The sequence below is a fragment of the Apteryx mantelli genome, chromosome 5, assembly GCF_036417845.1.
Source record: "Apteryx mantelli isolate bAptMan1 chromosome 5, bAptMan1.hap1, whole genome shotgun sequence".
Taxonomy (NCBI): domain Eukaryota; kingdom Metazoa; phylum Chordata; class Aves; order Apterygiformes; family Apterygidae; genus Apteryx; species Apteryx mantelli.
In genome coordinates, this window is record NC_089982.1 from 38060991 (window position 1) to 38088070 (window position 27080).

The window sequence follows — 27080 nt, forward strand, 5'->3', positions numbered from 1 at the left end:
TACTGTCCAAGCACTCTGTTTTCTCTGTGCAGCAGCAAATCTTAGATCCCGTGTGCAGTCAACAGCAAAACATGTGTCCTATTATTTTGCTGTCAAACATATAACCCTAAACTGGGCTGCTTTTGCAGGGAATCTTGTAAGAATTATTGTTATGTTGCTATGTTCTGTTAATATGATTTTTAGAGTTGGAGGATGTCAGCAATTTGAAATGTAATTAATCTTAAAAAAAAAAAAAAAAAGTTTAAAGTAGTTTTGTGTGCTCAAACTATTCCTCCCCCCCCTTTTTTTTAACTTTTGCTATATGTATTCCTATATTTAAATGGAACTTATCTTCTCCCTCTGAAAGAATTAGATAGAGGAAAACAGCAGAAGTACTAGCTTAAGAGAAACTGATTCCTGGTTAATTTTGTGTATATTGAGCATTCAGAGTAGACTGAAAAAAAGTATTTTTCTTCTTTTCGTCTTTCTAGTTTAGATCTTTGATGTTATTTTAACACAAGTAGAAAAACTTTAGAATATGGTACTCCCCTGTGCAATATAAATGTTGTAATTCAGATAGAATTCTGACATAAGCTGCTGAGTTTTATCTTTTGGAGCATGACAGTAGTGAAAGCATATCCTTCTGCTAGCTGTTAGTAGGTAGTGCACGGTTTCTGAATCCACAAGAGATTGCCTGGAGTACGGCTGGACGCTTTATATGCCCAGTTTTGCTGCTTACAAGTGAAAAAGTGCATTTAGTTCTGACTAGTAGGTGATTTGACAACAGGCCTACCCCTGAAGACAGTGGGACAAAGCACTTAAGTAGTGCTTTTGAGGAGTCAGTAGAGAAATTAATCCAAGAGATTTTATGGTGGAGAGGAGTATTAGAACTTAAAGCTTGTGATGTGGGGCTTTAATTGTTAGATTTGTTGCTATTCCCAAGGGAGGGCTAGAAAGAGGCTTGTTCCCTTCGTGCAAATATTTGTATGGTATTTAATTAGTTCCATGCTTCAGACATCTCATTACACACCTTCAGGAAAAGGAAAGATCCCCTTTCCCCTCTATTTTTCTCTCCATAATTATTTTACTTCTTGGGAGTGAAGCCCTGCGAAATACCACAGCTAGAGCTGGAATGGGGCGGCAGGGAGTTGAGAGTGATGGACTAATGCTTCCGCTGGTGTGGAAAAATGTTCAGTGCCTTCATGTCCTCATGCTTCAAATACTCAAAGAATAAGTGGTCCAATAACTCATTTACTGCTGTTGCTCCTAAAATTTTACTGTGATCAGTTGAAGAATTTCTTCTCTGTAGGAGCCTCAGAGCTTTTGTTGTTTGTGCATCTTGGCATTTTTCCCTGAATGTAAGTTAATTGTTCCCCTTTTATGTCCCCTTCTTTTTTTGTTAGTTTATTAGCTGCTTCCTAATCTAAGTACCTATCTCCCAGAATACTGATTCATGTTTTGCTAAGGGGAGGACATCTAAATTGTGCAGTTCCTCTCCCTGTAGAAATAATCCAACATCACAGATTCATCTGCTGGTGTATTTGGTGTATCCAACATCACATCCAACATGAAGTGGGGTTACTTGTTCTGGTGTGCCTTATTCTGCTTAATAGCTTCCAATGTCTTTTTGTTCTGGTGGTCATACCGTGTGACACAGCTTTGGAAAGGTGTTGCGGCATCCTGCTGCTGGCCTGTCCCTGCACAGTGTCCCACCTGTTCTCAGCAAGGGATTGCTATCGAGAGCCATTCTCCGTAGATACTTCCCATGGTATAGACCTGCTTGGTTGCTGTAGGCGTTCAGAAAAACTCTGGGTAGAGACTTAGGCAGTCAGATCCTGAAAAGATCATTGTTACTGAGTTACCAGCTCTGTTTGTCCTGGTGTAGCTGTGGGTGGGCTTCTGCCGTTCCCCTTTGTAAACTCTTCATTTAGCAGCTCAGCTATTTACAATCACATTTCCCAGTTGTCTTGCAAGTTGGAGTGAGGGCCTCCCATCAGGTATGTGCTCCAGTAGCTGTGTCTTTGGAGATGTCTTCCGCTCTTTCCTTCACACAGAAGTCTGGAAAAGCAAAAGGAGGGAGGGAGGAGCACCATTGCTGGTCATAGCTATAGACAGGGTGACTCTGGACTGTCACATTTCTTCATTTTGACCAACAACCTTTACAGTTTATCTAGCGCGAATAAACACTGGCTTTATACTCTAATCTTATCATGTTCTAGAAGTGTGGTGATATATAGCCACGTTACCTCAATGTTTCCCTAGTCACCAGTTTGACATCTGTGACACATTTTACATCATTTCAGGCCATATTATCTCAAATGGGTATTATCTCAAAATGGATATTCCAGTGTCTTTGAGATGGTACAGCTTTTTGACAAAGGAAGCTAAATGCTCAGGCTGACAAATAAATTGAGCATCTGTTGTCTTTAAAATTGTTCTTTCTTGTTTTAGTATTATATTGTGGCAACTTTATTCACATGCAGAAACAGGTGTCAGCACTACGAATTTTCTAGCTGGTAACTGAAAGCTGTAGGGATTCTTGTGCATAAATGGCAAACACTGGCACTTTGCTGGATGATTTTGTCAAACTGTAAATAAGAGCATTATTGAAATATTGGCACTGTTGTGAAGTTTTTTGTCAAACTGCAAATGTTTGGGTATTTTCAAATGTTTAATTTGAAAACTGGTAAGTTTTTGAAGCTGGCAAACCTGGAGCTTGCTGTGAGGTTCCATGCAGTGTTTTGTTCAGGGTTGTGGGTGTGGTACCAGGGTAACTACATTGGTAAAAAGGTTCAAGAAAAAGTATAAAAATTTTTTGAAATGTTCAAGAAGTAAGATTGGTAATTTTGTGTAAGCTGTCTTTTGTGTAAGCTGTCTTTAGAAGTATTGCTGTTTGTCCCTTACTGAGCATAGCAGTTTTGTAAGAGGATGAAATGCAGATTTGGAATCTCAGCTTTTTCCTGTTTCAGCCCATTTCTTGTCCAGGGAACCTTTGTCTTGACTGAAGCAATGGCCCCTTTCTGCTATATCGCTTCTGAGAAGATTCCTAGCTGTGTTTCTTAACTATGCCCTGTTAAAATGTCTGACAGATGTGATTTCTGGCATCCTGACTAAAGCAGAGGAGAATCTTTTAGCTGCTTTTATGTGCACATCAGTGCACATCATTGCACTGTTCAGCAGGCCCAGACTGGTAAAGGTTGAGAGAGTCCAGTATTTAGTGATCTAGAATAGCCAGAATTTGTACTTTGAATATATACAGAAGGACGCATATCATACTGCTAATCAGCTCACCCACACACATGCACGCCCAGGTTATCAACATATTGTCTTACCTCCTTTATAGTGTCTCAAGCCTGTCCTTTGCTTTTGTACTCTAAAACCCGGTGATCTTTCCCCTGCTTTACTGGAATTGTTTCTGTCTGTCAGCCTTATGCTTTTCAAACCACATTCATGTATTACTGTCCTTTCTGTTCTTCTTCCAGTGCTGTATAGGGCGGACCATCCTTCATAGCTTTCATCTCCTGCTTCCTTTTTTCAACCCTTATGTTAGCTACGTCTTTTTTCTCCTTTTCTCATTGTCTGCTGACAGAGGTTTGCCACTCCCCAGGCATGTGCCCCGTGGTGTCTCCTTACCTAATACATTAGCTGCCTTCCCATGAGCCCTTGTATTTGAATGCCACTGTGATGCATTTGGGGGGTTTACTTTTCTGGTCTACTGTACTTGGCTATATTTATTTATTTGTAATGTAGGGATTATTTGATTTGAATGTGAGGAAATACTGTATTATAGGCACATATGAGGATGAGAGGTATATTGATTTACATTCTTCTTCAAAAGTCCTGGATTTCCATTTAGGAGTGCAACATCTCTCTTTTATGCCATAAAGTAAAATTCAACTAATTGTAAAAAAAGTGCTACTGGTACCTTGAAAATATCTGAGAAATTGAGTGGCAGGAATGTAGTAGCTTTCCTGTCTGTGAGAAATAATGATATATTTACAACAGGCATATCTACTCCAATTGTTCACAAATCAAATAAAAGATCAGGCTTTCTCTGTTTCATAACTGTTTTAAAAATGAAACCAAATTACATATGTGAGAACCTCTTGTATCTAAAATCTGATTTTGTGTGCATGGGCATGCATGGACATTGCAAATATATATTCCATATACAGATATAGTGAAAAATTATATTAGTAGCTCTATGCCCAATTTGAGTAATACGGAACTGAGCCTACAATGTAATTATGCTTCCTTGCATGTATACGTTACGCAGCCGTATCTTGTTATGTCGTTGTATACTGTTGTGCAAAATTATTTTATTGTGCCTGGATAGAGGCAGTCAAGGCCAGTTACTCATTGTGATTTAAAAATAAACCCCATTTCTTAGCTCTTTTGTGTTCTCAAACTAATTATAAACCTACCAACTATATCTGTTAACGTGATTAATAGCGAACTTCGTTGGCAGTCTGCATAGTTTCTTAGCAGTTCTTATTAGCTGTGTTTGATGTTTTAGTTAGATTCCCACTTCCAGAAGCTGTGGGGGAATCTGGGCTCTCTTTGCGGAGCATTAGGCAATGTGGCTGCAGAGAGAAGAGGCTTCGTGGGCGTTTGAGTAGCCTCGCTTGGAGCACCGATGGGCGGCTAGCCAGAGTGTGGCCGAGGAGGTTTTAGCTTTGGGATTCAGAAGCCGTTATTTCAGTTTACAGGTAGTGTGAATTAAGTCATATAACTTCTTTTTCTGCTTCGTGATGGGATGGCTGGTCTTCTTCAATTATGAAATTTGTAATAAGGAGGGAACATACAGCAAACTGTTATCTTAACTCTACCTGAGCTATTCCCCAGACTATTTACAATTTTAAGATCAAGTTAATAGGAGATTCGGTCTCCAATCTAAAAGCCTTAGACATATATGGAGAATAAGGCTATGCAGTGCTGAATTAAAGGATAAAAGGACCTTATAACTCTTCTGTGTTTCTGTTTTGTGTACTTGTGGCGTGGGTCATTATTGTTCGCCTTTCTTGGACGCTGGGACTTGTTAGGAACTTGGGGGGCTTGTTAGGCACATAGGGACTTGTTAGAGTCTTTGCTGCTCCTCATAAAGGTGCAGTTTCAAACATCTAGGGCAAAGATGGTGGGGGCTAAGATGGATGGCATGGGCTGGAAAAGGTGTTACGAGGCTGCTGTGAGCACTGCTTTATATCTTATAGCTGATTACACAGGCTGTCTTTTCGGCAGACTTTACTGCCCAAAATATTTGCACTGTGACATCCCCACCCCAGCTTATCTGTCAGAAGGCAGCTTGGTGAATGGCTTCTGTAGTGCTTGAGTAGGGAAACTCCTGCCTGGATGATTTCTGGGATTTAGTACTCCCTTGTACCACTCTGGACGTTGTTCCTGATATAATAGGGCAGAAGAAAGAGGATTTCATCTAGTGTCTATAAAATGCTTTGAGAAGTTCAGCAGTCAGGAAACAAAGATCACTTGGCAGTGTTAACATTCCACATAGATATCAACAATTACTACTTACTGTCAAAAGCATATTTAAACATAGCACACGCAGTATGAATAAATTAATATGCCTATGAACATCTCAGCTCTTGTTGTTTACTTTTTGTGCATTTAAATCTTAAAATTGCACCTTCCTGTAATTTTCTGTGGTTTGGGGATTTTGTTTTGGGGTTTTTTTGTTGGGCTTTTTTTTAGTTTTTTTGTTTTTCTTAAAATCTGAATTACCTGTATCCTTTTCAGGCAAACTTTGAGATTTGCAACATACTAGAATAAGACTGAAGAATTTGCAATACTTGTTTTTTAGGTTGTAGATGACCATTTTTTGGAAGCTGGGTTAAAGGAACCACCTGCAAAGACTAAGATAGTAGATATCTCCCACCCCCCCACTTCATGATGTGGGGAAAAAGTGTTTATTTTGTTTTGTTTCTTGCTTGTTTAGCACCTTAGAAATATCAGGAATGTCAGGTCTGGTCTTTCCTGTCTTTTGTTGGCAGAGTTCTTGGATGACTCTGTAAATTAGGAGTTTTCTCAGGCCTCAAATAAGTGGGCATGAAGTTTGTCTTTATATGGAGCTTTTGTCCGAATATCTTGAGTTAAATGGGGGGTTAAGAAATGGAGTTAGATAGCCTGAATAAAAATTGCTCTGTTAATTAGAATTCTCTTTCTTTGTCATAAATCTTTTTTTTTAATTTGAAAACAGAATATAAATCTTTAATTTTGAATTTTCTTCAACTTAAAATGTTTTATTTTTAAAATCTGGAAAGTTTTGTTATTCTGGGTTTAATCTGCACTTTTTGATTTCTTTCTTTCTTAAAATGTGCTCTCAACACTTCTATTTTTTTATAGTATGGAGAAAGAATGGGAATAAAGCAGAACAAAGCTGTTAAGACTCCTTTTTTTCTGCTAGTTCAGCATTTATTTTCAGTTCCTAACTTAGCAAAGCCTATATTGTCTTCCACTATAAATCAATATTACATTTTTTACTGTGAAAACAGAAAAATAACTTAAGTGATTAATTTGGAGCCTGATGTTTTGAAAAGCTTGTGGATGTCTTGGTAAATCATGGCAGCCTGAAAATTGCTGATGCCCTGCTATGGCGTGTCTCTTTCCAGGATAGCTTAGCATGCTTTCTAAAACTGAACACTAGCTGTGTAAATGTGGTTATGAATGGGCTTTAAGTATAATGTAGAAGGAAAGGATGATGGACTAGTGGGTAAATCCATGTTTGGGGAAATGTACAAGTGATACTGTATGTGAAATTGGTGGTGGAACGAAGAAATAGTATACTTGGAGTGGGTTCTGCTTTTGGACATGATTGCTGTATTGGAAAATGTGGAAGAAATTCCAGTTATGTTTAAACATATGTGCATGTATTTTCCAGTTTTTCAATATAAATAAATAGTAGGTATGTGGGCAGATCAGTGGCTTCCAGATCATGCAAATATATGGATTTTAATGGAGCTGGGAAGGGAGATAGACAAAATGAATGCAGTGATGTTTCCTTTACATGTAAATGGTGTTCTCACAGTACTGACCATAAATAACTTGAAAATGCAACCGTGCATTTTTCTTTAAAGTATTTCATATGAATGAAAAAATGCAAACTCAAGATCATGAAGTTTTACTCCTTACAAGAGTTTTGAAGGAAACAGTTGAAGCAAGTTTCTGGAAAAATGTAACTTAAACCTTAGTGACATTGTGCCAAAGAAGCCTAGACAGTCCTATGAAATGCTGAACACAGTTGATTTTAGGCTGTACCCTCAGTATACCACACTTGTTGAAGAGTCAAGGATCATTTTTCTGATCATCACCTAAGCAGCTATTTCGTGTCAGACAAAAAAATTCAGCTAGAGAATGCCAAATGGAGCAATTGGAGAGAAAACAGCTAATTCTCCCAGGAAAACTGGAACAGTGGTGTTCTAAACATAGTGATGAGGGCAGTTTTTTACACTGAAGGAGTGTGAGCATGAGGGACTAGTTGGGGAAGCGGAGGAGGTACAGGATGATGATGGCACCATACTTTTATGCTGTGGTGCCTTGCTAGGTTTTTGGGAGAAATGGTGACATTGCTAGTTTTATTTTCTTTTGCCTGGGGTGTGTGCAGATTACAGAAGCTTGGGCAGCGAAGCCATTCAGTCAGTCACTGAGTGGCCTCTCTAATTCCTCCTGTTAAATTGACTGCTTTGGAAGATGTTTCCTTCCAAAGTCAGGTTAATCCTGAGCTTTGATAAAGTTCTTTGCTAATGTCTTTTTCTCTTTTCTAGGTGAAGAAATTTAAAGCTTTTGATGGAGATGTATCAAAACTGTCTCAAGCCGATTCCTTCATGTATTTACTCATCCAGGTGCCAAAGTAAGGAGATAATAGGTTTATTCTGTTCATGAAAAACATTCTGTTTTGGCTCTCATTCTAAGCCTGTTTGTTTGTGTGCTCCAGCTATGCTCTTAGGATTGAAGCCATGGTGCTAGAGAGGGAGTTCTCACCCTCCTGTGCTTCACTGCAAGATGACATGAAAATTATAAGACGGGCAACAAAAGGTAATTAAACATGTTGGGACATGCATAATACTCTTGTTTTTGTTAGCATGTTAATTAGTCTGCATTATGAAGGCTAGAGCTTGAATTTCAGGTACCTAGTAGCTATTAAAAGGAAGCTAACTCCCCTCTGACAAATGCCATCAGGGTGTGCCTGGTGAATCTGTGCTTTGCTTCCACCATCAGAAACCTAGAGGCTTTGGACACACTGGCAATAAATTCATGACCAAAGCCTCCAAACTGTGTAGCCAAGACTGACAAAAGCAAAGGTGGCCATGGCCAAATTAGGACGAATCTTTGTCTTTTGAGTAGAGTTTGCTCATTCATGCATCGCTGCGACTCTTATTCAATCAGTTTGTTATGCTGCTTTACTCACCCTTTCAAATATCGATGGAGAAAATCACTGTGTAGTTTCCAAATTTCTCTCTATCTGGTTACCTTTTGAGGTGGCAGTATTAGTGGGCTAAAATCTGTATTGTAGAAACTAGTTCTATTGTCATTCCTTTGCCTTCTGTTTTTCTTGAATGCCTGTTCTCTACATTGCACAACCTTTGAAACACTTCAGCTGGCTATTCCTAAAGTAATCTGGTGTCTTCTGCTCTGCAGGAAAATAATTAATTTTCTAATTTCATTTAAATATTAATGCTGACCTTTTCAAATCCCTTCAGTGACTATTTGTACTGTTTCTCAGTATGAAAACTCTCATTTCATACTGGTAAATTTTATGACCAGCTACTGGAGCACTGTCTAGACTGCTTCCAGTGGGGTAAAAGGGCACAGTAGTAAGAATATTCAACTATGTTGAACTATGAGTTCATTGCCTCCAGAGGAGATGCTTTTGTCTCCAGGTCCTGCATCAGGCCAGTCATGCAAATCAGATGGACTGAACCTCCCTGTTTTCAGTCCACTTGTGTTGTGTGCTGGTCTCTATTTGGTCTTTTCACTTAAGGGTTTGTTGATTGCCTCAAGTTGTTGAGGAATTATGTCTACTTCTCTTTTCCATTCTCCCAGGTTTCTTTCCTTGTAATTAAGCTAAGAGAATATTTACTTAAATTCTAACACTCGTAATCACTAAGGGTTAGGATGGTCTAAATACCGTGATGGATCCTCATCTAGCCTGCAAATGGATGTGTATCATAGTGATGCTGAGCAGCCTCTTACTGTGCAAAATCTTTAGATGTTGCCTTCTCTTCTTGGCTTTGTGAAATCTGGTATTCGCTTTTGTATTCTCTCCTCTTTCTTCCTCCTTGCTTCCTCATCTGTAGCTGGTTAGATGAAAGGCTATTTAATTAGTTAAAAGTTTTTAGGCCGGTAATACTGAAATCCAAAGGCACAAGGGCTGTCTACTTTCAAAATGATAGATTACTGTATTGTGTTTGGCAGTTAAATTCAGAGTAAATTATAGAATGTGGACTTTGAAGCAAAATAATTTTAGAAGTATTTATGCTGCAATAAATAACATTTTAAGGAATCCACCTTTTATTATTTTTATTTTGTAGAATACGGTACCTTACATTAAAAGCAACTTGTGTTATTTTTCTTGCCATATGGGGGCTTGCAAATTTGCAGTTATTTAGTATGCAGTGCCATTTGTGCTAATTTAGCATTTGTGTTAATGCTAATTTATTAACTCTTTACAGTTCTACCTTTCTATATCTTATTTCTAAGGTACTCGTCCTTGTAACTTCTAAGCACATGCATTGTTTTGTATTCATGAATGGCTGACTGAAAAGGTGTATGAATTCAGATAAAATATTGCTGGGCTTTTTGCAAAAACAGATTATGTAGGAAACAGGCTTCTGTGGTGAAAAAGCTTTAAAAGGCAACTTTATTCCATTTAACTCTTTGCATCACACCAAATATAATTTAGTGCTAAATTATCTATGATGTGACTGAGATAAAATAAATGCCACTCTGAGTTGGTGACTATATAGAAATAAAATGGTGATTCATGGAGGGAGTGGGATAAGCAAGGAAAATTTAAACATTACCTGATATCTTTTCAGGCCTGATGGCTAAATCTCCCTATAAAAGTTATTGTTAAATAGCCCAATCCTGAAAGATGGCAAATGGATCCTGCCAGGTGCAGAACACTTGCTTCACACTGGAATTAGTACGTAGTGAGGATGCTTAACCACTTGCATGAGACACTTTCAGCATTGCAGGATTAGGCTCCAAATGTTTTGTGAGTTACTGGCAGTTGCCTTGGAGATACTACGCTTGCTAAGCTAAAGTCTGAACATACACTTGAGGTTTGCCAGCTGTGCTTGTGACTTTGAATTATATAGTACCATTTTTTTCCCCGTGGCCTTTCAGTTTATTGTAATTTCCTGTTAAAATAAAAATCTTCACCTCTAAAGGCTTGAAGTGAAATGGAGTTTGGTAGCTGACTGTGTGTATGTTTCTAAACAAACAAGTGTTGGACAGCAATTTTCTGTTCCTTACAGAGTTAATGACTTGTGAGGAACTGCATTCCATATTGCACTTGGTCCTTCAGGCCGGGAATATTATGAATGAGGTAAGTGACATCCAAAATGGAGGGCTGACTGACCAAACTTCATTATTGGTATCACAGTCCATTGATGTCATGTGCCTTAGCTGTTTGCTTGTTCCTTTTTAGGGAGGTTATGCTGGCAATGCTGTTGGATTTAAACTGTCATCACTGCTCAAGCTGGCGGACACAAAAGCAAACAAACCTGGGATGAGCCTGCTGCATTTTGTTGCTCTGGTATATAAAAACTGTTTTGCTGAAAAGGAACTGATATAAGTCTAGAACTGAAGATGACTGGTGATAGAAGGAACCATGTGCCTCAGAAAAAGAGGCTTTTTAAGGCTTTGATTCTAATCTTTTTTCCTCTCGTGCCACAAAATTCACCAGTTTTCCTATGTCTGGTCATCCTATCCAGAAACCCATGGAAAACTTAGCTTTTTTGTATGATGGGAAAGATTCCCTTCATCTGTTGTCTTCATTGTAGCTTTCCCATTACTGTCCTGAATGCTTCTACCATAGAAGTGGCTTCTTTTGAAAAAATTTCTTTTAATCTTCCTGTTGAATCTCCCAGGCAGCTTTTTTTTTTTCTTCTTTCCCCGCCTCCCTTGGTGATTGACATGTATTTTTAAAGCTGATGCAGATTTTTGGAGTTAATTTTTTCCTTCCCTTCAGTCTTCTTGATTTAAGAAGGGAGAGGATTTAAATGCTTCCATATGTGACTTTGGTTATCTGTGTACAAACTGGCTTAACAGATTTCCAGTCAGCTAACAATGGGGTATTAACTGATGTTTGGGTGGGAGACACTGTATCTGCTCAAACAATGGCCACCAGTAAATTGTTCTTTCCCTAACCTTCCCTATTAATATCTGCGGCTTTTTTCACTGGCAGAAGCGGCCATTGTTGTGCACTGCAAAATGGAAGCTGTTGTTTAAAGTTTCTAGTTCTGATCCCTGCCTTTATTTAAAGGGGGCGTCTCCTCTCAGTTGTCAGGATTGAACTGAAAGAAAAACAGTGTAAGAGAGAAACTTTTAAGTGCCCTCTCAAAAGCTTTAGAACTGCTTGACTTTTAGGTACTTTATCACGGTAATAGAATGTTAATGGGTTGTGTTTGTTTTGTTTTTTTGTTTTTTTTTTCCCTGTTTGTTTCAGGAAGCCCAGAAGAAAGATGCTTCTCTTCTCAACTTTTCAGAAAAAATTAAGGATGTTCATGATGCTGCCAGGTAAGCCAGGAAAACTGAGATCTTACAGTTGGACTATGATTTGGAAGTTTCTTATTTGTGAAGCTATGTAGCTCATTCACAGAAGTCTTGGCACGAAACCTGAGATTGTTGCAAATGTTTATTGTAGCTTTGAGGGCTTCATTTCCATTTGCTAGCAGAGGTATGCCTGCAATGTGCCTTCAGGTATGAGGTTTTTTATGACATGATCTCCATAGGTTTTTTTGTAGTTTTACTTCTGCCGACTAGATGAACATATATGTTACTTTTAAGAGGTCAAACTAAAAGCATGTTACTTGTTTTCCTTAAAACATTTTTCAGCTATATCTGAGCTGGCTACAATGCTTTTTCCAAACCTGGTACCAGATACAGGTGCTGACCTGGGCTCTGTTAGATGTTTCTTGATATTTGGTTTGCTTCTCTGTTTTTGTCTTGGAGAGCACCTCACTTGTAGCGCTTCTCTATTCTGGATATTATATTATGAGCCATTCAAAATAGTGGACTTCAACATTCTGTGTCAGGTGAACTTGTCACCTGAGCACTTCTGCATCCTCTGAATGAATATGGTTTTGGTATGTTTATTCAGCCAAATGGAAAATCTCAGGGGTTTGGAGCTCTGTGTTGTTTTCATCTTAAGGTCTCCAGCTGCATAATTTTAAACAGAACCTGGCTTATACCTTGATAACTGTACTTGCTCTTGTGAGAGGGTGCAGTCTGAAGCACTGAACTGGAAGCTAGTGATCCTGCAGTTCTAATCCCAGTTCTGCTACTTCCTTGCTCTTGAGCTCTGGGCAATCTATTTACATTCTTTTCCATGCTGTAAAATGGATCCAATCTCCTAGATCTGATGCAGGATTAAGTAATGTCTGCAAAGGACTGAAATCTTCTGAGCGAAGGAGTGGTCATGGAGTTAATCAGAACATTTTTGATGGACCACCTGTGGGACACTGCCATCCAACCCACACAACTCCTTGGCAGTCTGCCTATGCAGCTTCCCTCAGCATCCAAGCCCCCTGGCAAACAGCAGGGTAACAGGCAGAAGCTTTAGTCTTGTGATGTTTTTTATAGCCACTTTGTTCTTTGATCACGTTTGTTAACACTGAAAATCTGTTGTAATTCAGGCTGAAATCTATATGGGCAGTGTACTCTCTATTTTGAAATTTTGTAGGAAAGAGACTGTTTTCTACACCTACTGAGTTTACAACATAACCTTCTAAGCATGGTTAAAGGGAAAAATGAAACAAAACGAAATACCTGTCTTACTGTTGGGCATGAGGAAGATCTTTATTAGAGAAAACTGCCATGTACAAGTTGCTCATAAATTTTCCCGATTAGAGCATGTTAGAACAACTACTGTTATGCTCTTTATTTTTATCACCCTGCCTTCTTTTCCTGTAGTCCATCATCCTCCTCCTTAGCGGGCAGAAAAATATAGCCTATATCATCTGCTGCTTTCCTCATTTGCAAAAACATCTATGATCTGCCCAGAACAGGGAGTTAACTTCAGAGATGAAATAAGCAGACAAAGAACAGCATACATTATATTCATTTGTGTGTTCACTGGCAAACATACACCCTGCCACCATCCTTGGCCACATGCACTTCTGCTGCAAATTCTTCAGCTTTACTGTTTTGAAGTCATGCTACTGGTGAGATGGTCTTAGGTAGGAGAGTGTGTGCAGTCGTTAATTTTTACCATTTTGGAGACTGAAATACTTTAATTCCTAGTCAAAGATCAGTCCTTCCTGTGAAGGAAATGCCATCTGTATTGAAGCATTTACTCTTGAGGTGACTGAGGGGTGAGAGTTGGAGCTGCTGTCATATGGAATATGAGTCTCCCAGGATAAAGCTTAGACTCCATCAGATCAGAGCTATTTGCTGTGGTGTTAGGTTTGCCGAGTTATCTCTGCCTAAAAACAGGAGCTCTGCTGCTGATATGTAGTAGAAGGATGAAATGTTATAACTGCAGGGTTGAGACTGGGTGGCCTGCATTGCTGTGACTGCTTAGAAGAATGTAGCGTGCGGTTTTGCAGTGCTGAATGCTACTGCTGAAATGGGCAGTCCTAGCTGACTGCCTCTTCTGACTCCCTTTTGTGCTAGCTCTTATACTTGAGCTGGACCAAGCAAATGATCCATCTGGAGGCAAATTGTTTTTTCCTTTTGCTGGGTTAGTTTTCAGTTCCCAGATACGGCTGACATTTAGAAAATGATTGCTAGCACAGGCACTGAGGAAAGAAAAGGAACAGCCAGTCAGAGACAAGATGGCATCGCCCTTTTTCATGGTAAGGCTGAGTAGGACTGGCTTGAGTTAATTGTGAAACCTCACCCCATGGGAATCTTTTCAGGTTGCAAATAAGGAGAAATATGCTTATCTCTCTGCTAACTTCCAGTTTCTACTCTGGAAAGATTTCCTGAACAGGCAGGTCTTGTTTGATAGCCAGCTCGCACCTCATGTTAAGCATCCATTTCTGAAGCATATTGTCGCTAACCTGTGGGTAACTCCTTCCCCTCAATAAGCATTTTCTGTATATGCTATTTTTTAGGTTATCCGTTGATAATATAGAAGCAGAACTCCACTCACTGTCTTTCAAGGCAAGATCTGTTAAAGACAGTATTCGTCGGGATGCCAAACTCTTTCACCAGATGGAAAGCTTTCTCCAGGTTTGTAGGATATCAGTGCTAATGTGTTACTGTCACCTGAATACAGGAGCATTCCTCAGCTGGATGTAATATGTGTGGACATGTTAATAAACAGAAGCATTGTGTTAATATGTCTACCCTATCAGTGGTACAAAAGTGTTTCAACTATATGCTGTTTGTCAAGTAAGAGTGTTGGAAGGACTGTGTTTTTACAGGGAGGGATATTGAGTGTACATTGCCTGAGGGCTGTTAGGCAAGCATATTTAATGTCTGTGAAATGACTGATGAAGACCAGTAGTTAAAATACAAGATTATTTGGATTGGTCTCTGGTTTTGTACTTAACATGCAGATGCTATATTTTGGGCAGCTGTGATGTTACACTAGTGCATGTCAGTTTTAGCTGAGACTATGCTATGCATATAAATCCTGATTGTTGGGTGACTGAAGAGGTATTGTTTGAGACTTGTACGTTAAGGGACTGTTTTCTGTACTAATTTACCCTTAGCACAGAGTATATTATTTTAAGAGTGTGTTATTTTGTATTATTACTGCTGGGTGGGTTCTCCTTTTCTTTTTTAGTATTCCAGCAACTTTTATAGATATGAATGTATATAGCACTTAACTTTGAAGCAGCGTTCTTAGTGTTTTCTGAGTATGTGGTGATGTCTGGAGAAATATGTATAATACTTCAATTAAATGATTTTTCTGTTTCACTCTATAGATAATTATTAAAAGTAAGAAAGCAGGTGTTGATCTGGAACTTCACCTGCCCTGTTTTTCAATTTGCAAATGTAGTTAATAGTCCCTGCAGTTTTTCAGATGTGAAGCTGATGAAGAAAGGGGTGGGCTAAGACTGAAATAGCTGTCCTCATTCACTCTGAATTATTGGCTTTTATCCATTGCATCCAGACTCTTTAGTGTTATGTTTTAACATGTTTGGGATTTTTTTTAACTTAATAGATGGTTTTATGTAACACTACAACCTTGTTTAGGCCACATTCCAAAAGAAATGTTGGGGAAAAGATCATTTTACAAAGACATACCTTACATAAACACTTCCGGTTTTTGTTTTTAAATTACAAGTGATAACTAAGCTGATTAAAAGTCAGCTTTCATTATCTCATCCTTATGAATACATTACTGATATATGTGGGAGGAACTAGTTTTCCATGTGTTTTGTCTATTGACCAGTTTATCTCAGTTTATCTTTAATCCAGCTTTTTATTTTTAATTGGCTAACAGGTAAAGATTTATTCCTACCCTACTGGCATAATTTGACAAGTAAATTCCTGGCAGCAGGGTTGGCTTAAATGATCGTCGGTGCCTCCAACTGCCTTTTCCCACCCTTGTGCTGTGGTGGCAAAAGTATTTGGGTGTCCATGGGTTAGACAGCATCAGAGAACAGATTTGTCTGGAAAGTAACTCTTCTCTCCAGGTTATTTTCAGCCAGATGTGTTCTGAGATGTGGGATAGTGCAAGGATAGGAGTGAATGGCTGGGCATGCAAATGGGGGAGATAGGCAATTGCTGCAACTTTTTTAAGCAGTTGTGCTGCTGAAAGTCTAATCACGGCCTAACTCTCTTCCTCTTGAATCTTTTTTCACCAATCTACTCCAGCCCTCTCTGTGTAGCTCTGCACTTATGATTCAAAGTACTACTTTATGGGAACATTTTTGGATGTTTTAATATATATTTTCAGCATTTTCTTACCTGTCTGGCATGAAAGCCGCCTTTGTCATGGTCTAGGGTAGACTGAGGAAGGAGTTGATTGTGTTATGTATATCCATGAATTTATCCACATGTTTTTTGGGAAAAGAAATTAATTCATTTAAGCTTAGTTGAAAGTTGCAAAGAAAAATGGGAGAATAAGGCACGTGGAGCTTTCAAGGGTCTCCCAAGTGTCCTAGTACGGTCTTTGATTTTACTCATCTAAGAATTAAAATTCTAAGTCTGTTCAAGTTTTGAATTTCTTCCCAGTTTGTATCCCAGTCACTAGAATTTAAATTTTGATTCATCCATTTCCCCTGACCTTCTTAACTCACTCACTTTCTGAAATGACAAGAACTCCTTCTGCCTTCAAAGTCTTAATGTCCTGGGTTCTGTAACAGCTCCTAGGCTGGAACATGAATTTCATTGCTTCCTAAAATATATAAGATCTGCTATGTCTTTAAGTTATCTGTCTGGTTCATGCCGTATATGTTTTCCTGCAGTTTGCTATAAGACATCTAAAAGAGCTTGAACACCAGAAACGAGAATTACAGAAGGAGGGGAATGCTCTCATTGACTTTTTCTGTGAAGACAAAGAAACTATGAAGTTGGATGAATGTTTCCAGATATTTAGGGACTTCTGCATAAGGTTCGACAAGGCTGTTAAGGTAAGAGCAGTGAATGAGTTTCTATTTATTTGAAATATTTATTTGAAATAAATATTGGCTCACATTGGAATTAAGTTTTTTTTTTCTGCTTATGGGACATTTTACCAGCTGTGATATTTGCTAAAATGGGCTATAACAAGCTGCTCTCCTACAGACATTTCTTGCCATAAGCCAGATGTGAAATGGTCTTTCCGCCCAGCCCGGTATGCAATCTCACTGTCCAGTCATCAACTCTTTCTCTACTCTGCATCTTCTGCTGCAGGCCAACTAGACCATTGAGACAGTATGTCAGGGCAACCTCTAGTCTCACTTGCAAGTGGGCTGCTGCTTCCTCCTCCTTCTCAGGGAAGCATCTTCTGGTTGGTGATTGGTAAGCTGAGCAGACACACAGATTGCAGAGATTTCCTGATTAGAGGTGACTGCTCAGGCCCTGAGCCAGTAATATTAGGTCAGCGGAAAGACCTAGCAGTGAGGCAACACACTGCATGGACGTACCAGTCTGAAACAGCAGTAGCTGGGGCTCTGTAATGCCCTTTTGTTCCGTGACTAGATGCTTTTTGTCAAATAAAATAAGGACTGTGTTTTCCACTTTGTTCTTTCAAATCCTTTTTGTGGGTTAAAAACTCACAAAAGATAACAGGCCTACAGTACAAAGATACCTCATCACTAGTGTGACTGCTTTTTTACTAAATATCCTGAATTGGCCCCAAATAATTCAAAAAGTGTAGTGTTGGAGATGAGCATAGGCAAGGAGTGCTTTCAGCATCAGCTACAATTTAGGTTCAGGAAAGTCTGCCTATCATTACAAATAATTTTAAGGCCTTTATAAATAGTATGACTTAGATGGACCCACAAATTTCTTTATTTTCTGCCTTCTACATTTGACAGCACTTTATATAAAAGCTTTAGCTCAGTAAAGGGGGAAGAACAATGTTGGTTTGTAGCAGGCTAACAGGATATTCAGGTAGCACGGTCTTTGTGCCATTAGCTTACCTAACCTTTTCCACCCAAGACAGCATGTAGGTATGCATGTATGTGAAAGTTATGCAAACAGATGAAACCAAATGGTGATAACTATTGCAAATATTGTAATGAGAGGTGACTTTGTGCATATATTAAGTATATGTTCAATTATTTATTTATATTCAGCTGTTACTCTGAAGTCCAGTGGACATCTTCCTTCCTTTCTCTGTAGTAAGGAGTCACACTCTAAAAATCATAAATTAATCTCTCATTTGCTAATATTAAAGACTTTTTCTTATTACATACTTCTTATGGATTAACCTCTGTCCCCACAAAATTAACAGAACAATTCAAAATAAAGATTGCAGTTGTGACAAATGAATATAACGTGTCGACAGCCAGCAGTCTAAAAAGATAACGACTACTATACCACAATGGTGATGTGCATATAATTCAAATATTTAAACATAATTTTTTGCAATTTTTGAGCATGTCCATGTGTATTTAAAATAGATTTTTCCTTTGAATAACATCTCCAGAAACATGTTTTGAGTGAGGTTAGAATGTTCAGTCTCTACTATGGTGATTAGTAATATCTACAACTATTTTTAACCGGTTCTTTTTACAGAGGGATATTTAAAGTTGAGCTTCAGCATTTGGCAAGAATACATTCTGTAGTTCCATTCTTGTGAAGAAAAAAAAAAAAAAAAAACCTCCATGCCACAGAAATTTTTTCCTGAAATGTGAGATTTTTCTTCTTCTTTTCCAAGTTCCGGAGGTCTCTAATGCATCTTATCTTTCACAGCCCCATGTAGTCTAAAATCCACCCTAAGAGGTATAGATTAACTCATTCATCAAAAAGAGCATTGGCGTTAGGCTGTTTTGTTTACTGAAAGCTTTCAGGAGACGACTTCTAGTTGTGCAGCTCTTCTGTTGTCACAACAATGGAAAGATCCAACTACACAAAGCTTCAGACAAATGTGGGTGTGTGGGTGGTTTTTTTTGTTTTTTTTTTTAGTGTGTCATATAGGCTTGCTGAGAACAGATTTAACACTGTAGGAAAATTATGTAATTTCTGAATCCTCTGTCAAGACTAGCCCCTCCCCTTCTTTCTTTTGCTGCAGCTGTACTGATTCTAGAAAACCAGGTTCTGCATTTCAGAAAATAACCTGAAAAGTTCAACTGAAGGTTCAGCTAGATTAAATCTGAAGCCTAGAGGTGACAGTTAAAATGTTGATGTTCTTAGTAATTCACTGCCAATGATTTTAGTAGAAACGTGTTACTGTGTTGTTTTTCAAACACAAACTATCTCTTTCTATGGCTTTCTGAATCAAAACCCCTCAGCTCAGCTGCCAAAATCTCAGCCTGCCCTGGGCAACTTCTATGGAGTAGTTGCCAATTTTTGAAGCCAACAACGAATAAGAGATCCAAAATTTGAATGAGGTATCGATTAATGGTCCTTGAGAGGTGTCAGCTGATGTCAAACTGTTCATGAGGCATTGTGCAAACTTTTGTTATTTACTTTCATATCCGATTAAGTAATGTCTTTTCCTAAAATTTCCAATCTATTATGCTTGAATCGGAGGTAAGTATCTCCCTGTAGAAGCTCAACTTGCTAAGGAACAGTTGCAATTATTGCAATAATGGAGGGTGGAATGATCACATTGGCTGTATGCTCATCAAGCAGGTTTGTCTTAAAGGATGAATGTAATATTCAGTAGACGTTTACTCACCAGATAAAACTGCTCATTTTAAACTTTGTGGGGAGAGACTTGAAACTCTCCATCTTATTGCAGGAACTCTGGTGAGTGGACTTGAAATCTAGTTGTGTTTGACAGGTCATGTTCTTGGTCTCTGCGAGGACTTGTGCATATTTTTCAGTGCTGCTTATGCTGACCAGACTTACATGCCTGCTATATTAGTTATGCAGGGAACTGCTTTCCATATGGTTAACAGTTGCAGAATGTATAGTTGCCATGGTGATTCTGTGTGTGTGTATATTGTGGGGAGGGATGGTGGAGGGAACTAAGCTTGGTAGGAAAAAATGGGAAAGAAAGATTTATGTAAGATTGTTTTCATGCATAGGACACTGTCCTCTGAAACATGTATTTACGCTTTTCCTCATTAGGAAAATAGAGAACGAGAGATCCAGGAGCTTCATCATCTGCAAAGACGAAAGGAGCTGGAGGAGAAGCGTCGATCCTGGGCAGCTGGAGAGCTTGGGAGCTTTGGGCGAAGCAGCAGTGAAAATGATGTAGAGATGTTGGCCAAAAAAGGACTTGAAGAATTTCTTCCCTTCTTGCAGCAGAGACCTCAAAGTCCTTCATACAGAAACCCCAATTCCAGACGATCTCGACTTTCTCTAGGGATTACTGCAGACAGGGAACTGCAGAGTTTCCTGGAGATCTCAAAGGATGAGGATCCAAACAAGTTTAACAGCCTCCCCCGTGCAAACACCCGACAAGCAAGACCCGGTGTAGCCTGGCCTGAATCCAAAGAAAGTAGAGATCTCAATTTAAATACCTTGCACTTACACCAACAGTCTGAAACCAAAGTGAAAAGTGGTGACCTACTACAGTTGCCTCCAGCTCAGTCCAATCGCTTTGGTGTCTTGACTGGTCCTGGTGCCCGTTATTCACAGAGGAGCACTGACTACAGCGTGCGTGCTTCCAATGTGTCTTGCGAGGAGTCCCCAGATATAAGTGCTCTGGCCCTTGCAATCGAGGAGCACGAACTTGTTAAAGGATTACGTAAGTTCGATATTCAAGGCACAAAGCCTGCAGAAGACACACCTTTAATTTATTTAGAGGATGCTGGTGGAACAGACTTGGAGACCCTAGATGATCTAAGCTTGCATTCCCTCAGCACAGCTGATGATGACCTGCCTCCAGCTTGCAGAACTTCCAAAGAGGCCCGTGACCATAGAGCCAAGGCAGTGGGTTGCAAGAGTGAAGCTTCAGAGCCCAGCAGCAGCAGTCCCATGTCTATGGATACAAGTGTTTCCGGAAGTAGAGAAGATGGGCCGATGCTCTATGTGTCAGATACTACCACTGACTGTTCTTTGACATTGGATTCTTCAGAAGGAAATGATTTTAAATCAACAGGCAATGAAATAAAGAACAAAACTGGCAAAGCACACTCTTCTATGAATGATGCTCAGTATGGGGCTAGAACACTCTTCTCAAACTTGAATTCTGCTTCTGTGAAGGATCTGTCTCTTCACACTTCTGCAAACGATAAGGATGATGCCAATAGCAAGCACACCCTCTCTAAAGAAAAGTCCTTAAAAAGCAAAGACGCAGTAGGACCAAAGAGAAACTCTCTAAAAGATAGATCTCCAAGTTCCTCAAAATCTAGTGGCACTCGCCCTAGCCACACAGCTCCTTCTAGACCCATAAGAACTTTGAACGCCTCTGAGAATGAAAGTATGAGGAAAGTAGTGCCTATTTCCCGGTCAAACAAAGCACCAAGCAGTGTGAAAAAGCCGGAAGCCAAGCCGGCACTTCGTGAAACTAGTACTGTGGAAACTCGACTGTCACGGCGCAGCTCTGTCCGAGGCACAACAGATACACTGCCAAGAAGCCCTTACAGGCATAGCGTATCAGTAGAGGAGCCAAAGTTGCAAAGGGGGACTTTCACCTCAAGCAGTGCCCATTTTGAGAGGGACAGATTCTCTCTGAAGAAGCCAAGCTCTAAACCTGTCAGGAGTACTGTCAAATCAAAGACAGATGAAACAAAGATGTGTCGCTCCACTGTAAAACCCCAGACCCCCACAGATGACACCAAGGTTGCCACAGTCAGTGCTCCCAAGGCACCATCCTCTGTCCCAAACTTTGCAAGGAACACAGTGGCTTCTTCTTCAAAGCGTGCAAAAGTGGATCTATCCAGCTCGTCCAGACCTCCACCCATCACAAGGTCTGTGTCCCAGAGGCTGCCAAAAACAAAGCCAGCAGTGACTTCGGATGATCCGAATCCAAAGGAAAACAGTGGGAGTATGTTAAAGAGAGCAAGTAGTGCCAGGGTTGTTGGAAGAGGTATCCTTCAAGGAGATACTGTCAGCACTAAAGTGGAGCCTGCGTCAAAGGAACAGGGTACAGTGGAGAAGTCTTCTCTTAAACTCAAAGATGCAAACCGGACCACAATAGGTAAAATACTGAAGCCATTACTGAAATAACAGTTTGGAAGAGGGGCTTTTTGTGTCTTGGAATGTGAACACTTGTTTAAGCACTGGATGTCTGTATCACGAAATACCTTAAAACAGTAATATTGCTAGTAAGCATCATCATGTGTTCATCAAAGTACCGCACACCACTGGAAAAGGGCAACTATAATTGTGTTCTGGTCTCAATCCTTTTGTATAAATTTGAATGTATTTGAAGCTACTGTGATGGAATACAAGTGTAGCAACACATGTTTGCACATTTGTGATGTGGTAGGTCACCAAAAGCCAAGAACTTTAAGGAAGTTAAACTGCAAGATGAAATGCTTTGTGACAGAAAACGTGGGTTAAGGCCAGTTTTTGTGTATATAAAATTCTTCCTAAGACTCAAGCGTTTATGCTGGTTGGTTCCTTTCTTGATGTCAAAGTGAATCCTGTGGGACAGTATCAAAAATGAACTTAAGTGATTGTGCTTTTTGTTGCTCTTAATTCCTCAGATTCAGGAACTCTTTTTGCCTGTTGCAAAGTCCATTGCTGGCAATTGGACAGACTGGGAACTGCTAGCCAAAAAATAGTGAAATGGGACATTTGCTGTTTGTGGCTGTCTTTAACCTTACTGCAGAATTTATAGCATGTTTTATGAATGTATGTGTGTCTGGAGAAAATTTTCTGCTGGGCAGGAAGTTTCTTTTCCAAGAATGTGGCAGCGCTGTCTTGCATGCACAAGTAGTTATGACTGGTGCTGCATCGAGTAGCACGGCTGGAGACTGTGCCTGTTGGAAGGGCTGTCAGTAACCATTGGGATGATGACCACTCCTAATCTGACTTGTTTCAGTCACAAGCAAGCTAATCAGCTTTTCGTCATACAGAAGTGCCATATATTTATGATACATATCAAGGATGTTTGCAGTTCAACTCTTGAAGGCTGCAATGTAGTGCAGAGCACTTTCTTACCATTCCATGTTTCCACTGGTTTATCTACTACCAGATTACTTGAATGTTGCAGTGGCTCTGAGCAAGCCCTCGGTTTCCCTGTCTCCTCCTCCTCCTCCTCTCCTCCTTGTCAACATGAATATTTAGCATGAAACACATAGCTTACGCATGGCAATGTTTTGTGGACCTCCTTGGTTGCTTCAAATGTGGTTTTTAATGTTTAAAGACTCTAAAGGATGAATTAAACTTGTATTTGATAAGCTTTTTACAAAATAAAAACACTTGTTTTTCCTGCAGATACAAATTTTAACATTGTCAGAGTAAGGTACAGGGAATGAGGGAAAACTTGTTCAGCATGCTATGCACCTTCCCAAGAGAAATGTATGTAGGTGGGGGAACTGATCACTGTTCTCCTAAATGTCTTATTTAAAGATTTGCCTTTTTATTCACTTATGAATGAGGCCTCATTTAAGAATAAAAAAATAAAAGGAAAATCTATTTGGACAAGTGGTATTGACTTACTAGTAACAGATCTGCTTGTCTGCTCTATCCCTCAGTGCTAGGAGTGCGTAATTCAATGAGAATGAGCCACTTAATTGCTCACATGCTTCTCATGGGCTCCTATCAGGGACAGCCAGCTTTGTGTCTTGAATTTGGCAATGGGCCCTTAGCTCTTCTTATGTACCAGCAAATCTTGATGCAGACATCATACCCAAACACCATAAAGTATTACATAGGGCCTCTTGTTTGAGTCTGTCTCACAGGGAGAATTTATATGACCCACTGCCAGGCAAGGGTGAATTTTTGCTTTAAATCTTACAAACTTTTGGATACTGCCTCCCTTGTGGGTTAAATACAAAAGCGTCTCCCTTCTCCCTATTTGTATCTGTGTGTATGCACATCTGCAAGAGCAGGTGATTGACTTTTTTCTTTAAAAAAAAAACAAAAAACTTTTATTGGTTGCAAGCTTGAAAAATAATTTAAATGTGTTTGGAATATGTAAATAAATTTCTATAAATCTGTGTAAAAGAAAACAATGTATTTAATGGAACATTTATACATTTCGGAGTAACTTGGTAGTTTAATAAACTTCCCATTTGCTGGGTATGAGGTTTATACTTCTCTTTCCTGTTGTAGTTTTGGCTTTGGTCCTGGAGGTCTCGAGCAGCTGGAATCTGGATGTAGGTGACTATGGGAAAGCCCCAAAATGAGAGTCTTTGCAGCAGTAATTTGGGCAGTTAAAATGCTGGGTTTGTTCTTATACTAAGGCATGCTGTTCAGCCTCCAAACGTTCCTGAGGCAGGACTTCCTGCACAGGTTTGGGTCGAATGTGAAGGGCTTGGGGGTTGACCTGCTGGAAAGCAGCTCTGCTGAGAAGGACCTGGGAGTGCTGGTGGACACCAAGTTAAGCATGAGGCAGCAATGTGCCCTTGTGGCCAAGAAGGCCAATGGTCTCCTGGGGTGCATCAGGAAGAGTGTTGCCAGCAGGTCGAGGGAGGTGATTCTCCCCCTCTACTCAGCCCTGGTGAGGCCACATCTGGAGTACTGCGTCCAGTTCTGGGCTCCCCAGTACAAGAGGGATGTGGCACTACTGGAGCAAGTCCAGCGAAGGGCCACAAAGATGATTAGGGGACTGGAGCATCTCTCTTATGAGGAAAGGCTGAGAGAGCTGGGCCTGTTTAGCTTGGAGAAGAGAAGGCTGAGAGGAGATCTTATCAACGTGTACAAGTATCTGAAGGGAGGGTGTCGAGAGGATGGGACCAGACTCTTTTCAGTGGTGCCGAGCGACAGGACGCGAGGCAATGGGCACAAACTGAAACACAGACACTTCCATCTGAACATGAGGAAAAACTTTTTCACTGTGAGGGTGACAGAGCACTGGAACAGGTTGCCCCGAGAGGTGGTGGAGTCTCCTTCTCTGGAGATATTCAAAATGCGCCTGGATGCAATCCTGTGCAATGTGCTCTAGGTGACCCTGCTTGAGCAGGGGGGTTGGACTAGATGATCTCCAGAGGTCCCTTCCAACCTCAGCGATTCTGTGATTCTGTGATTAGATGGTAGATGCAGCACTTGCTGTACGCATTGTATGTTATGGCCAAGACAAACGTTCATGGCACTAACAGGTCTGGATCTGTCACTATCTTCATACCTTTTAGCTTAGCACACTTTATTGAGAAATCCTGGTTTACAACTCCCAGGGCTTTGAAAATAAAGGATAGCCTGTTTTGCAGGAGCAGGTGTTGACTCTTATACTGCAGTTCTGAATTTTTACATTTCATCCCATTGTCCCATTATTTTTTTTACTGTATGAAAAAGAACATCTATACAGCAGAAAACCTGAAATGCAGCCAGCCTCCTTGTCCTCAGGGAACACTTCCTCCCCTCTGCTATGGAAATGATTTTTGTACTGGAATTGCTGCTATTTGCAAACTTGTTTAGGCCCTGACTTTTCTTGTTTGGTGAGTGCTTCTCTCCCCAGATGGGGTGGCAAGCACCTGCTGTCTGCCAGTGCTGAGTGATGGCTGTTGATGTGATCTACGTGGGAAAGCCCTTTGCCATCAAAAGGTGTGTCTCAAAAGTTTATGTTTTTTTAGACTTCATTTTTATTTCAAAAGGTTTATAATTACCAATTCATTATTTAAACTACCAGCTGTCAGAGACGGCGATGCCCTGTGGGTTTAATTTCCCATGTCATGAAATTTTCCCAAATGCTAACAGGCCATGGGGCTAGCTGGGTTGCAGTCAGTTTTGAAGAAATGAGACCTTTTCACAGCTTTGTTTTGCCAAATGGCTGATGCTCTTGATCGTCATCAGAGCTGAATCTGTCTCTTTTGATGGCTTGAGGGGGTGGGATGAGGTGACAGTGAAGTGGGGGAGCCCAGGGGAGCACGAGGGGATCTGGAGCTGTGGAGCAGGTAGAGACTGAGACATAGGGGAGAGAGCTGTGGGAGTGAGAGAGAGGTGCTGATTCACTCTTAGAGGAATTTAATATTCACGTTTCATGTGGGAACTGCATACAAATCAGGGGCTCAGTGCATCCCTCATTACAACAGCTCATTAAATTATCAGGAAAGACAGAAAGAGTTCCCATCACACCTTTCGCTGTGTACAAGTCCGGACAATGTCATTCAAAATAACCCATTGGTATCTTTCTAATCTTAGGGTACGTCTGTGCGGACGGATGCAGACAGTCACACGTTTGTTCTGACCTAATCAGACATGAGTCAGCTCAGGGCTGGAAGCTGGCTCAGCGCTGATCCCGGTGCTCCTGCACCGTGACTCTGCCGTTGCCTGCTCTCCGCAGGGCTCGCTGCCTCTGGCCCTGCCGTGCTGGCAGGGCTTTGGCAGCACTGCAGCAGCGACGTGGCTGTCCGCACCCAGGAAGACCTGCCCGCTGAAAATCATTTCTGCTGCTACACGTGAGAATGTAATCCCTGCGAAAGAGGCCCAGTTAAATGCGTTTCCTTTCAGATTTGGCTGCTCAATGTTTTCCATTAACTTGATACATGCTGTTTACATCCTACTGCTGCCAGTGCCAGAGATAACTGCCTTGGGAACAGTTCCCTACAGGTATTGTTAACAGCTGCCTGAAACAAAGGAGTCTGTTTTAGCCACGTCACTATCTAAATAGCCAGAAATACATTACTTTTCTATTACCAGTAAGCTAATATAAAAATCTGTGTTGTGCTCTTGGCTGAAGGATGCATTCTGGAAATCTTGCATACTGTGAAAACTGGCGTCTGAGCAAATAACCTTGCAATTGGGAAAGAAAGTGACACTGAAGCAAAGAATGTGTGAAGCCCTCCTGTTGCAAGCATGTGCGTTTGTCTTCCCAACGTGTGACTGGGAGAGACCCACTCACCACCAGCATCAACTACTTGCACTTAGAGAAGTTGCTTCCAGCCTACGGTTGTTCCTTGCCGTAGTGCTGGTTTCTGTGCCTTTTCAGACTGAAAGCTGAGATTGCAGAACGTGAACTGTCTCAGGTAGCAGCTTGCTCCTCTTGAAAAGGAAAAAAAGCTCATTATCTCCAGCTGCTGATGTCCTTCCTTTTTGCACTAAACTGATGGGGAGCACAGAGGCCATGTTACTGTATTGATTTTAGTGATGGTGTTTTGGATGAGGTTTGTAGTTGCTGAGCAAATGCTTGGCATGGGTGACCTTGTCTGGAAAGAAGGGAGAGAGCCACAAGCATTTCTGGGAACATTTGTCCCATCTGAAGCAGAGACTATGGCAAGACTCCCTTTGAACAGTGATGTGTCTCTCTCCTGCTTTTGATC

At 40.4% G+C, this 27080-nt stretch overlaps 1 protein-coding gene across 1 annotated transcript in view; it reads left to right on the top strand.

Annotated features, from left to right (window-relative positions):
* FHDC1 (FH2 domain containing 1) overlaps positions 1 to 23896 on the top strand; it is a 33267-nt gene extending 9371 nt beyond the window's left edge. The window contains exons 4-11 of the mRNA XM_067297826.1: positions 7755 to 7840; positions 7925 to 8025; positions 10470 to 10540; positions 10643 to 10750; positions 11663 to 11733; positions 14274 to 14391; positions 16581 to 16745; positions 19837 to 23896. Coding sequence (XP_067153927.1) covers positions 7755 to 7840; positions 7925 to 8025; positions 10470 to 10540; positions 10643 to 10750; positions 11663 to 11733; positions 14274 to 14391; positions 16581 to 16745; positions 19837 to 21882 — 2766 coding nt within the window. The 3' untranslated portion in view covers positions 21883 to 23896. The remainder of the gene's footprint in view (positions 1 to 7754; positions 7841 to 7924; positions 8026 to 10469; positions 10541 to 10642; positions 10751 to 11662; positions 11734 to 14273; positions 14392 to 16580; positions 16746 to 19836) is intronic.
* The last annotated feature ends 3184 nt before the right edge of the window (positions 23897 to 27080 follow it).